Source organism: Microtus ochrogaster, unplaced genomic scaffold, assembly GCF_000317375.1.
Source record: "Microtus ochrogaster isolate Prairie Vole_2 unplaced genomic scaffold, MicOch1.0 UNK151, whole genome shotgun sequence".
NCBI lineage: Eukaryota > Metazoa > Chordata > Mammalia > Rodentia > Cricetidae > Microtus > Microtus ochrogaster.
This window is the reverse complement of record NW_004949249.1, coordinates 74,428-87,409: the sequence shown is the minus strand read 5'-3', so window position 1 is coordinate 87,409 and position 12,982 is coordinate 74,428. Positions and strand designations below refer to the sequence as shown.

The 12,982-nt window shown below is 33.2% G+C and overlaps 1 protein-coding gene across 1 annotated transcript; it reads left to right on the top strand.

Moving 5' to 3' along the window:
* The first annotated feature begins 2,172 nt into the window (after positions 1-2,172).
* Positions 2,173-8,359, top strand: LOC102002837 (odorant-binding protein 1b-like). Its single transcript, XM_005371994.1, has 7 exons — positions 2,173-2,254; positions 2,682-2,821; positions 3,902-3,972; positions 6,337-6,447; positions 7,139-7,240; positions 7,510-7,539; positions 8,141-8,359. Exons 1-6 carry the CDS (start codon positions 2,198-2,200, stop codon positions 7,524-7,526), a joined length of 498 nt encoding a protein of 165 aa, XP_005372051.1. The 5' UTR covers positions 2,173-2,197; the 3' UTR covers positions 7,527-7,539; positions 8,141-8,359.
* Positions 8,360-12,982: the final 4,623 nt, after the last annotated feature.

Below are 12,982 nucleotides of genomic sequence, written 5' to 3'. Positions count from 1 at the left end.
GTAGCAGGATACAAGATTATCTAAGAAAAAGAAAATCAGTAGCCCTAATTTACACAGATGATAAATGGACTGAGAAAGAAATCAGAGAAATATCACTATTCACAATAGCTACAAATGACATAAAATATCTTGGAGTAACTATAACCAAACAAGTGGAAAGCTTGCATGACAAAAACTTTAAATTTTTGAAATAGGAAATTGAAGAAGACACCAGAAAACAAGATCTCCCATGTATTTATGTAGTAGAATTAGCATAGAAAAATGGCCATCTTACCTAAATCATCCTACGTATTCAATGCAATTCCAATCAAAATCCCAGCAAAATTCTTCACAGATCATGAAAGAACAATATTTAACTTTATATGGAAAAACAAAAACCAGGATAACCAAAATAATCCTGTTCAAATAAAGGAACTCTTGGGGGCATAACAACCCCTGACTTCAAACTCTATTATAGGGCTACAGTACAGAAAACAGTCTCCTCCTAGCTTAAAAACAGACAAGAGGACCAATGAAACCAAATCAAAGAACCAGATATTAACCCAAACACCTAAGAACACCTGATTTTTGACAAAGAATCAAACAATATAAAATTGAAAACAGAAAGCATACTGGTGCTGACATTACTGGATAGCAACATGTTGAAGAAGAAAAATAGATATATATCTATCACCATGCACAAAACTCAATTCGAAATGGATCAAAGACTTCATCATAAAACTAACCATATTGAATCTCATAGAAGTGAATATGGGAAGTACATTTGAACATATTGGCACAGGAAGTCACTTTCTAAATATAACGTTAGTAGCACAGACACTAAGAGAAACAATTAATAAATGGAACCTCCTGAATCTAAGAAGCTTCTGTAAAGCAAAGGACATGGTCAACAAGACAAAATGACAGCCTACATAATGGCAAAAGTTATTCCCAACCCCTCATAGGACAGAGAGCTAACCTCTAAAATATACAATGAACTCAAGAAACTTGTCATCAAAAGAACAAATAATCCTATTAAAAATGGGGTGCAGACCTAAACAGAGAACTCTCAACAGAGGGATCTAAAATGGCTGAAAGACACTTATAAAGTGCTCAACATCCTTAGCCATTAGAGAAATGTAAATTAATACGACTCTGAGATTGCATGTTTTACTTCTAAGAATGGCCAAGATCAAAAACACTGATGAAAACTTATGTTGGAGAAGATGTGGTGTAAAGGGACCATTCCTCCATTGTTAGTGTGAGTTTAAACTGCTACAGCCCCTTTGGATATCAGTATGGTTATTTCTCAGGAAATTTTGGAAATATACCCAAAGAATGCTTAACCATACTACAAGGATATGTGGTCACCTATGTTCATAGCAGCATTTTCATCATAGCCGGAACCTAGAAACAGCCTAAATGCCCCTTGACTAAAGAATGGGTAAAGAATATGTGGTATATTTACACAATGAAGTACTACACAACAGAAAAATAATGGTTTGGCTTCTTTTAATTAATAATAGCTGTATTTATTGCCAGTGGACATCTAGCAGCATTTTTTCTATTATTAATGCAGATAAGCGTTGGTGTTATCTCTTATAGTTCTTTGCCAGAGCCTTTGAATTCTGTGTGCTGAAAGAATAAAATAATCAATATATTGGAAGACTTAAAGGTGGTACAGGATATGTCAATATCTGCATAGGAAAACCTTCTTTAGTTTTACCATCTTATCATCTAAAAATGTGGTTGCTTTGACTTACATTTCTAAGGCCACAATTTTAAATTCATTTGACAGCACAGTATTATGCTTAGATCCAGAATGTATTTTAAAAGGCATGTCAGATTGGTTGGATGAATCAAGGTTGGATGAAAAAAGGTTGGTTTGACCTTTACCAACCAAGAGATGTGGATTCAAAATAATTGCTTTGATGCTTTCACAAGGACAGTTCTTTCTTTCTGACAGGAACACTCAATTCATCATCCAAACAGAACCTGACCTTTAGCCTAATCATATTAGTTTAGAGATATGAGATCATATGCCGTTCAACAAGGCCAAAGAGGAAATACTGAACAGATGCAGATTGTGGTGCAGAACCATTGGTTGATTCCAAGAAACTCCCTCTAACTAACTGTATAAAAAGCTTTGTCAGTTCAGTTCCTTCATAACCAATATCCTATTTTGAGGTTCTACAGAAGATCAAAGGCAGGCACCACCATGGTAAAGTTTCTGCTGCTGACTTTGGCATTTGGTCTGGCTCATGCTTATACTGAGGTAAATTTATTTGGTCTGTGCATTGAACTGATATTTTTCAACAGCATATTTCTGTGGGTATGATGTTTCGAATGGTTTGTCCATTGGAGTCCACATTCATGAAATAACCTTTCTGACATTCACTTATGTGCACTTTTTCAAGCAAATTTTTCTAAGATAAATCAATGGAAAAAAGAAAACAATGGTTTTAATTTCAGAACAAAGAGGCCAACACATGGGTAGTTCTAAAAGGTCTCAGGTACTGAATGCTATATAAATTGAGTCATCATATTGTCCTGTGTTATTCTACATCCCTAGAAGCATAACTTTTTACTAATGAACACAATATTATTCATTTTATATTTCTAGTTATTTTATGTATTTCCAAAGATTGGGATCAGAGATAAGAGTACCAACTCATATTTAATGGTATTTGTGGTTTGTTCAGCTTGAAGGAGCGTGGTTTACTACTGCCATTGCTGCTGACAATGTGGACACCATAGAGGAAGAAGGACCCATGAGACTCTACGTTCGTGAACTTACTTGTAGTGAAGCATGTAATGAAATGGACGTCACATTTTATGTCAAGTAAGCAAATTGTCAACTATGTAAACTGAGCAGACTGTTATACGTTTCTCAGCCTTTATGTTGTCAAACTTACAGGGAAATGTTTTTATTTTTCTGGTCATGAAATTGAAGGGCTCATCTTCAGGAATGTGATTATTTTATTACAAGATTGGTTAGCTCTGGACACCATAAGGATGTTAGATACTGTCTCCAATTCCCTGAATGTTTCATTAGAAATCCTTTGGTTGGAGGCCTGTGGTTAAATTTTGTGCTCTAATATTAGATGCAAGTGACTGTAAAAATCTCATTTCTACTAAGCTGAAGGCTGTGAGCATTGGGTTCATAATCATATGTGTTATATTACTCAGTCAATGACATCATAAATAGTTTTGCACAAACAGGTTATACAAATCTAATTTGCAGATCCCTTTCTTTGATGCTCTAGTTTCAAAGACACTCCTTAACATTTAGATGACTAGCCAGGCGATGGTGGCGCACGCCTTTAATCCCAGCACTCGGGAGGCAGAGGCAGGCGGATCTCTGTGAGTTAGAGACCAGCCTGGTCTACAGAGCTAGTTCCAGGACAGACTCCAAAGCCACAGAGAAACCCTGTCTTGAAAAACCAGAAAAAAAAATTTAGATGACTGTGGTCATTGAAAGGGTACATAAGACCATAAAAACTTAGAAAGCTTAGAACCATTTCTTTTTTCTAGTTATGAATGTAAGTTTTAGGTTATAAATTAAATCACTTAAAACACATGCATATAAACCTATGTACATGTTATCATTAGACTAGAATATGAGAATTAAGATATTGAAAATCATATGCAGTGAATGGTGAAATTTGGATAAGGAAGTAATCAGAGCCTTCAAAGCACTTGGAAAATTGCCACAAATAAAGGAAGTGATGTGTATGATTAAAATATGATGATATTTTCTAAAAAAAAGAATCAAGAGATGTAAGTGGTACTTCTGTTCCAGCTCTGCACACTATTCATAGATTTTGTTTTACTTCATCAAGTTCATTGTAATACTTAAAAATCTCTAATATAAATTAAAGGTTATAAAGAATAAACCAGAGATTGTCTGTTTGATTTTTAGTGCAAATGGCCAATGTTCAGAAACCACAGTCACTGGGTATAGGCAAGAAGATGGCAAGTACAGAACCCAGTGTAAGTATGGGATCTGGGGGATTCCTCTATGAACAGAACCATTTTGAATGAGCACATTTATGCTGGCACTTCAGCTACTCATAGGTACATGGATTTAGAACAATATCAGCTACTTGGGAATTCATCAATCCTTCCAACCAACTGAGATATGCTACCAAGTCAGAGTACATTGTAGGTCACCTGAAGTTTTCATAGAGAAGAACACTATTGCCTGAAGATGTGATTAATGCTAACAAAATGTCTCCAAATAGTTTCCTGCATGAAAATTTATTTCTATATAATAGTTAGTGTCTTTTATTTTATTAAAATTTTTATTATTGAAGCATATATTTTCTCTTCTCCCCTCCCTTCCTCTCCCATCCTCCTTTACCCTCTCCCATGATGTCCATGTTCCCGATTTACTCAGGAAATCTTGTCTTTTTTCTACTTCCCATTTAGATTGTATCCATGTATGTCTGTCTTAGGGTCTTCTTTGTTGTCTAGGTAAACTGTAGGCTAGTTTCTCTTTGCTTTATATCTGAAAACCACTTATGAGTGAGTATATCTAAAATTTGTTTTTCTGGGTCAGGGTTACCTTACTCAATATGATGTGTTCTAGAGCCATTCATTTGCCTCCATATTACATGATGTTGTTTTTCCCCACTGTGTAGTACTCCACTGTGTAAATGTACTATATTTTTCTTATCCATTCTTCCAACAAGGGGCATTTAGGTTGTTTCCAGGTTCTGGCTGTGACAAATAATGATGCGTTTGTACAGTTCTCTGTTATTAGACAGGCCTGACACTCAATGATAGGTTTCAGTGGCCTTAAACATCTTCTGCAAACTTCTTGCCTCAGGCTCTTAAGCACTTATATTATAGGCATTAACTGCCATACTGGATTTGTGGAAAATTTTAATGAATGGTTCTAGTTTAACGCTTCCTATTCCATTGTTTTGTAGGCATCATAACATTTTTAGATCATTTGATGATAAACTTCAATTTTGAAAAGCTGTTATGGGAAAAATGCTCAAAAATTTCAGACAGACTCCTTCAATTTTACAAAATGTGCTAAAATAATAGCAACAGTATGCAACTGAATTATGAATGGGATGACCTTTGGTTTGATCTTAAATGAGGGGAGAGCAAATCTTCTGTCAAGCTTATTACTTTCCAAAGTTTACATGAACATTATAAAGTATTCCAGTAATAGAAAGTTAGTAGATCCTAAAATCATTTTATTTCCCATGAATTTTTTTATTGATTTTTATTGAGCTCTACATTTTTCTCTACTTTCCTCCCTACCTCTTCACTCCCCTTCAACCTTCTCCCAAGGTCCCCATGATACCAATTTGTCACACCTAGAACCTGGAAACAACCTAAATGCCCCTTGAGTGAAGAATGGATAAGGAAAATGTGCTACATTTATACAATGGAGTACTACACAGCAGAAAAAAATGAAATCTTGAATTTTGCAGGTGAATATTGGAGGTAGAAAACATCTTTTTGAGTGAGGTAATCCAGACCCAGAAAGACAATTATCACATGTACTCATTCATAAGTTGTTTTTAAACATAAAGCAAAGAAACCACCACACAAATCACAATGCCAGAGAACCTTGACAAAAACGAGGACCCTAAGAGAGACATACATAGATATAATTTACATGGGAAGTAGAAAAAAACAAGATCTCCTGAGTGAAGTGCTTTTATCATTTAATCAGTGTCTACAAGAGGAAATACCACACAAACACACACACATATACTCCCCCGCACACAAACAGAGCAAGAGAGAGAGAGAGAGAGACAGAGGGACAGAGTGAGAGAGAAGCAAATGAAGACAGAAAATCTCACACACAGAAAGACAAACACAAACACAATATGAATGTCTGGATAACTTAAAATGCTCATTGTTATATCTTTGTCATCCATAATCTTACAAGATGAAAACTTTTGTGCATATTTCCAAGAGTATGGCCTTTTTGCATATGTATCATTTTTCCTACCAGGTATTACTAAGATATGACACCCAGGTTTTAAACTTTCAGAAAATTGACAAGTGGCCTTTTGGATCTGGTGGAAAGGGAAAGGCATACCCAATAGAGTGATCCCACAGGTCTTGACAGAAGGAATTGAGAAAAAGAGAAAGTGTCTGTACCTAGGATTCATTATCAGGTTTAAAGAGTGGAAATAATTGGTCACTGTATTATGATAGCATATACAAAATGAGTGCATACAAGAATACCTTGGCCTGTGTATGTAGTATGATAGTGAATCTGAGGTGATTGCTAGAGTCAGGGTCGTTATTAATGTTTAGTCAACATGTCACATCTAACAAAGTAGAAAAATGAGTGACACTAATCTTGAAATATTTCTGTTACGTCAGTTGAAGGTGACAACAGATTTGAACCTGTGTATGCAACATCAGAGAACATAGTCTTTACCAATAAGAATGTGGATAGAACTGGCCGGACAACAAACCAGATTTTTGTTGTTGGTAAGAATGGTAGTGGGTTTTCTGATGTGGTAGAAAAAAAAGTATCACCCTGCAAATAGAGATTAAGTCAGATTCACACTCCAAGTACAGTATCATGGTATTTCCAAACTCCTCTCCACTAAATGACAATATGATTGTTGTGCGGACCAACTTTTACATTATATTATAATTTGAGTAGCATGGTCATTGAAGACTCGGAGTGATGGGGAATGCTACTAGAAGTGTTTATATTCATGTTTCCTTACTGGAAAGAAGGGAACGAATATTATTTGTCCAAAGTTTAGACCATTTTGAGTGTCATTTGGTAAGTGTGTACTAAATTAAATAATGAATTCTAGAGTATAAACTCAGGAGAAATATGAAGGTTCCAATGATAGGCATCCATGACTCTCCAGTGTTATATTTTTGAAAATGCATAGGATTGAGATGAGAGAATTCTCTAGAGAAGTTGCCTTATTTTTTGATATATCATGAAATACTGAAAATTGATGTCATGCCACCAGTGAGACTAATTTAAGTGTGTACATGGAACTTGGGGGAAATTACTATTGTCTGTATTGACCAACCCAGTGTAGATGAATTTGGGCAGTTGGGATTTTCTATTGCATATTATGCAGGGACACTAAGGAAGCAATGTAATTTATCCAGAATTTTTCAACATGTCTCTGACATTGTCTTTCATTCAATGTAGGAAAAGGTCAACCTTTGACACCTGAACAATATGAAAAACTTGAGGAATTTGCTAAGCAACAGAACATTCCAAAAGAAAACATTCGACAAGTTCTGGACGCAGGTAAACCCAGTGAACAATATTTTAGTCAAAAACAGTCTCTCTCTCTCTTATATTCATAGATTCATGTATGTATATATACATACTTAAACATACTTAATCTATCTACCTACCTACCTACCTATCTATTTAGTAAGATCCCTGATTTAGATTATGTGTAGTCATATATAATCTTTCAGTTGCTCTTTCCAGAAATAATACTTGGGGAGCTGTTCTCATATTCCTATTAAAATATTTCTGTTAATTTTTACTCCATTCATGTTCTTTTACAGATACTTGTCCTAAATAATGACCTTCTGTAGGTAAGTAGAAACAGAATGCATTCCTAATCATCTTGATATTTGAATGGATTCATGCTTATTGCATAAAAAATTAGAGATAAGTATGTCACCAAGAAAAAGTGAACTGAAAATTAGCAAAATGTTGATAGGATATTATGTGTCTTCTAATACAGAAAATCTTACAGAGATAGAAATGAAGGAGATAATATATTAATTTATAAAAAATATGAAGGATTTTATCTAATTCAGAATTGCTAATTTGTTTATATTGAGGAATAGTTCATCAAGATAATGTGCCTTGTTATTTGAAAAATCTTACTTTACTTATGATCGTGGGTAGATATGCTGCAAGCCTGTTGATATTTTCAGTATATTTCTTGAAAGCTTTTGATATAAATTTTCATGTAAGGTCACAGAATGTCATTATTTTCAGTCAACAGTGCTTCTCTAGAATTGAAAATACAAAATATTGGTGATATCTAGGAAAGGAACTTTTTGTGTACCATCCTTTCTCTATACTCATTATATTGTTATATTTATTTTTGCATCCATGAACTCTCAATGATAAAATTGTTCCTGTTTCTTCAATCATGTTTTAATTTTTGTTTTTGTGTCTGCACAGATGACAGAAGGAATAGAATTATGCATTATATCCTCTTGACTATGGAATCAGTATCATATATAGATCATCATTTCCTTTTAAATGAATTGTCTTCTATCCTGTGAAGTCAGAACACCATATACTAAATTCCTGACTTGCCTTTCCATTCTCTTCTTACGATGTATGAACTCTTCTTATTTTGTGAATGATTAAATAAAGTGTTTCAAGAAGCAATAAAGACACTGTGTAAAGTATCTCATTCAAAAAGCACATAAATATTCACTAAACTAATAAAATAACCACTCTGGTGTAGCAAATAAAATCTGTATTACTAAAACCTATCAAAATAATTAGAAATGTGACAATTACTGGAGACCCATGAGTAATAACAGTGAAGAAATAAATTTTATGTTGTGCTTCATGTTTACTTTTAGCTAAAAATTGTGATTTGATGTTGACTGATCCTAATACTCTAAAAGATTTCACAGAAAAAAACTGTTTGTGTCTGCCTTCATGTTACACGTTATTTAAAAAGAAGATGAAATATGATTTCAAAAGTCTATCTGATGAGATTATCTTTTATTAAATGACTTCAGTAAGCAAATTAATCAGGATATGCTTAAATAGTGTACATATGATTCAGTCACATTTGAAGAATAAATTCATGAGAATTATATTCCAAAGATGCCATGCCCTACATGTGTCTGTTACAATTTTCTCCTTGTATTACAACAATTCTTTAGGCTGTAGTTATCTATCAAATTAGAAAAGACAGATACAATCTTCTTTAAGGACTTGAACAAGGAAAAACAAAATATATTAGACACTGTCGCTACATACAGTCTATTGAGTTCTAAAGATATAAAGAAAGCAAAGTGCATTTAATATTCACAAACAAGAGATATGAATAAGAAACAATGATAATTTTCTGTTGAAAACTCCTGTTATTTAAACTTTCTCTGTGTGTCTTGAAAAACAAAGTCACTTTAGAAAAAAATAATTGAATAATGTCTTCTTAAAATTTGGTACATTCAATGTATATTTACATCATTTCACCTTCATTCTCCATCTAATTACTACTATTATTCTGCCCTCTTCTTGCAGTTTCTCCAACTTCTTAATAAATATACAAATTCATTTCAATATATGTGTGAATGTGTGTGTGTTAAGAAAGAGGAGGTTGACACAGAAATTTATAACCCAACTGTGTCCATTTAGGGTTTCTAATATGCATTTATATTCAGTGCTGGCCCCTTGTTCTTTAATTATTTATTAATTAAAAGTCTCATTCTAGAGGTAAAGGGAATACAGCTACTTCTTTTCCTATCAGAAGTTGCTTTCTTAGCTAGCAAGACTTCAAATGGCATGGAAGTTCTAAAGATCACCATTAATACCATGATAACATGGGTAAAGTTTGGCCAACCTGAGAGTTCACCCAAAGGTGATTTGTTGAATTTACATCCTGAGCTGTAGAATGTAACTCATACTTGGTTCCATAAACATATTCAACTATCATTGTTCTTTTCATCAACCATTGTAATTTCTATGTGTATTCTGAATGGTAGTTTCTTATTCAAGACTACTAGAGATGATATCAATATCAAGTTTGGTTAGTAGTACTGTCATGGTGACCAGGAATAAACTTCCTTCATTAAATTACAGAATGCATTGTTTCTGCATATATGTTCTTATGATAGCCTGCAGCTTCCCAAAGGTGTTAGTTTTACAAGTTTACAGTGCAGGAATCCTCATTTTTCTATATCCTCAGCAAAATTAATATAAAGAAAACATATGACTCCATATTAAACATGTATTATAAAACTAAAAATTATGTTCTCACAAAGTGAAGCACAGCTGTCCAAGACTCACTTAAAAGTGTTCAATATCCTTAGCCATCAGGAAAATAAAATTGTAACTATTTAGAGATTTTGTCTATGATGTGGGGAAAGGGCTGCACTTGGCCCTGGTTGGTGGAAGTGAAAACTGATTCAGCTGTGATCAAAATCATCGTGGAGGATCCTAACATGATAGCATCTGTCTTACCACAAATCCTTCAAAACACTACAATGAAACTCTCTTGACATTTTTTAAACATAGAATGTAAAAGATCACTTCCAAACCTGTTATATATAGCCTTATTAATTTAATCTGAATCAACACACACATGCATTTATTTGTGTGTGTACACATGTGTGTACATAGAGGAAAACATAACTGGTGATAATAAAGGCTGAAAACCATTATAAAGTACTAGAAAAATGAATACACATTCATATCAAGCATATCATCCACAATGATTAAGCTGACTTTATTCCAGAAGTACAGGCTTGGGTTAACACATAGAATTCTAAAAATATTATAAATAATACAATATAATTAAGGCAACAAATCCATCAATTCAATATTTTAAGAAAAACCCTTTGATAAAATGCCTCATACTTTCAAGATAAAATTCTGTAAAATAATAGGAATGGAGAAATATACTCTATAATATTAAAGCTGTCTCTGACAAACACACTGTCAATACATATCCTACAGGTATTAACCTGCAAGGAAACCCACTAAAATCTTGAAAAATACAGGTTGCCTACTCTTCACAATCCTTTATAATTAATGTTGAGTTGGCTGTAATACAGTGAGCAATACAGAAACTGAAAGACGTTGAAATCATTCACCTATGAATAGATGAATCTGAATTAACCCCTGTTTCAGATGACATGATCTTATACCTAAGACATACCCAAATTGTACCAGAATACATGTAGTAAAGTAAAAAAAAAATAGCAGCATGACAAGGAAAGTATCAGTTTACAAAAATTAAAAGCCTTTCTATAAACTACCAACAAAGCCACCTTAGAAAGAAATCATGAGCAGAATGCCATTTACAATAGCAACAAAGGACAAAAATCTTGGGTTAAACATAATAAAGAAAAAGAAAATAAACTTCTAATCTCAGAAGAAAGTTTGAAAAAAAAGTCCTATGAACTTGAAAGACATTAAATAATCACAGAATGGTAGAATTAATATTATGGGAGTGATTGATTTGCAAGAAGCAATTCGCAGATATAATAAAATGCCAAAAAGATATGACATATGACATTCTTCACAGAAATAAGAATTAATATGTCTCCTATTTTTCATATACAACCTGAAAAGACTTTAGATTCTTAAAGTAATCCTGGGATAAAATTTTCAATATAGGAGGTATTGATATTTCAGTCTTCAAGGTATTTTATAGGTCTAGAGTGATGAAAAAATCTAGCTAACTACCCAGGACCAGTAAACCAGTAAATATATATATATATATATATATATATATATATATATATATATATATATATATATATATCCAGGTTATCTCCTAACAGTATCAACAGCAACAATAAAAATGACAACAACAACATAACAACAACATCAATACACACACAATTCTGTGCTAATGAACACAGAAAAGTATTTTCTTGATATCTCTTAAAGCAAACTTCTATTTTCAACATACTGAAACATTACATAAAACAATAATCAATCATATGACAGAGATGTAAAACATATTCCCAATAGATATATGAAAAAACATTCCCATACCTAAGGTTCTGGGAACCTTTTAAGAGAGGGCATAAAGATAGAAGGAGCAAGAGGACCAAGAGATTTGGTATGAGATTTTATATGCTAATAGTATTAGATGCTACACCCACAAAGTGGCATCTATATGACTGCCTCAACAGCAGCAGAGCAAGGATGACAACAATAGGGATGCCAAAGTAGCCTGGGGAAATATCATGAAGCTTCAGCCCTACAGATATCACTCACATGCAACTAATTATGTGAAAATTGGGAGGTATTATCTTTCCATGGAAGAACAGTTCAATAACAAATGGTCATAATTAACCTAAAGAATGAGCAGGTTATATTGATCTATTTGGAAAAACAGAGGAATAAACGTACACAAATATGTATGTAAGAACAATTCCTCCACCAAAAAAAAAAGCTGTGAATGTGGAAGAGTACAAAGGGCATATTGTAATGTAATTCTAATCATAATCATAAAATTTAGACAGAATAATAAAAACATACATCATGTACAGGTACAAATATAAATGTGTATCCCAATAGAATCAAGATGACCCAATTAAAAGTACTCATTACTATGGGCATAATGACCTTAACAAAAGGCAAAACACCTACATTGGAAAAAAGACAGCATCTTCAAGGAATGCTGCTGAGAAAACTGAATATCTACTTGCAGTACAAGGAAATTGGACCAAATCTATTACTTATCTCAAAAATTAGATGCAAGGGCTCTAAAACCTCAATCTGAATCATAAAACAGTAGATACACTAGAAGAAAACATAGGCAATACCTTACAAGATATAGGTGTAAGACAGGATTGTCCAAACAGGGTTCCATTTGCCAAGCAATAGTGGCCAATTATTGACTACTGTGACATCATAAAGCTAAAAGTCTTCAATTCTGTCATGGAAATAATGAATGGTGTTAACAGATTCAATAGATTTGGAGAGATCAATGGCCGTATATATATCTCACTTGTTCTTTCTTCTGTCAGTATTGATCCTGACCATCATGTCAAGAAAGACTGTAGAGGAGTTCTTGAGAAAACAGTAGCAAATGAGTGATCCGTTTTGTTTGAAGATTCAACAAACACAAAAGCATTTATTCAATTTGAAATCAGAATATAAATGGAAATTCTTCAGTTACTTTAATTTACTTATAACAGGAAAGAAATCTACATGAAGATTAAAAGTGAATTGCACATCTCTAAAAATTTTTGATAGTCAGCTATTTTTTAGAAATATTATTCTCTGAATTATATGAGTTATATTTTTCTAAATTTGAAGCAAAAC

Excerpts from the sequence above, each read along its gene's own strand:
- LOC102002837 (XM_005371994.1), top strand. The coding sequence starts at position 2,198 with ATGGTAAAGTTTCTGCTGCTGACTTTGGCATTTGGTCTGGCTCATGCT. Across the intron at positions 3,973-6,336 it reads TGGCAAGTACAGAACCCAGT|TTGAAGGTGACAACAGATTT; the intron begins GTAAGTATGGGA and ends CTGTTACGTCAG. Across the intron at positions 6,448-7,138 it reads AAACCAGATTTTTGTTGTTG|GAAAAGGTCAACCTTTGACA; the intron begins GTAAGAATGGTA and ends CATTCAATGTAG.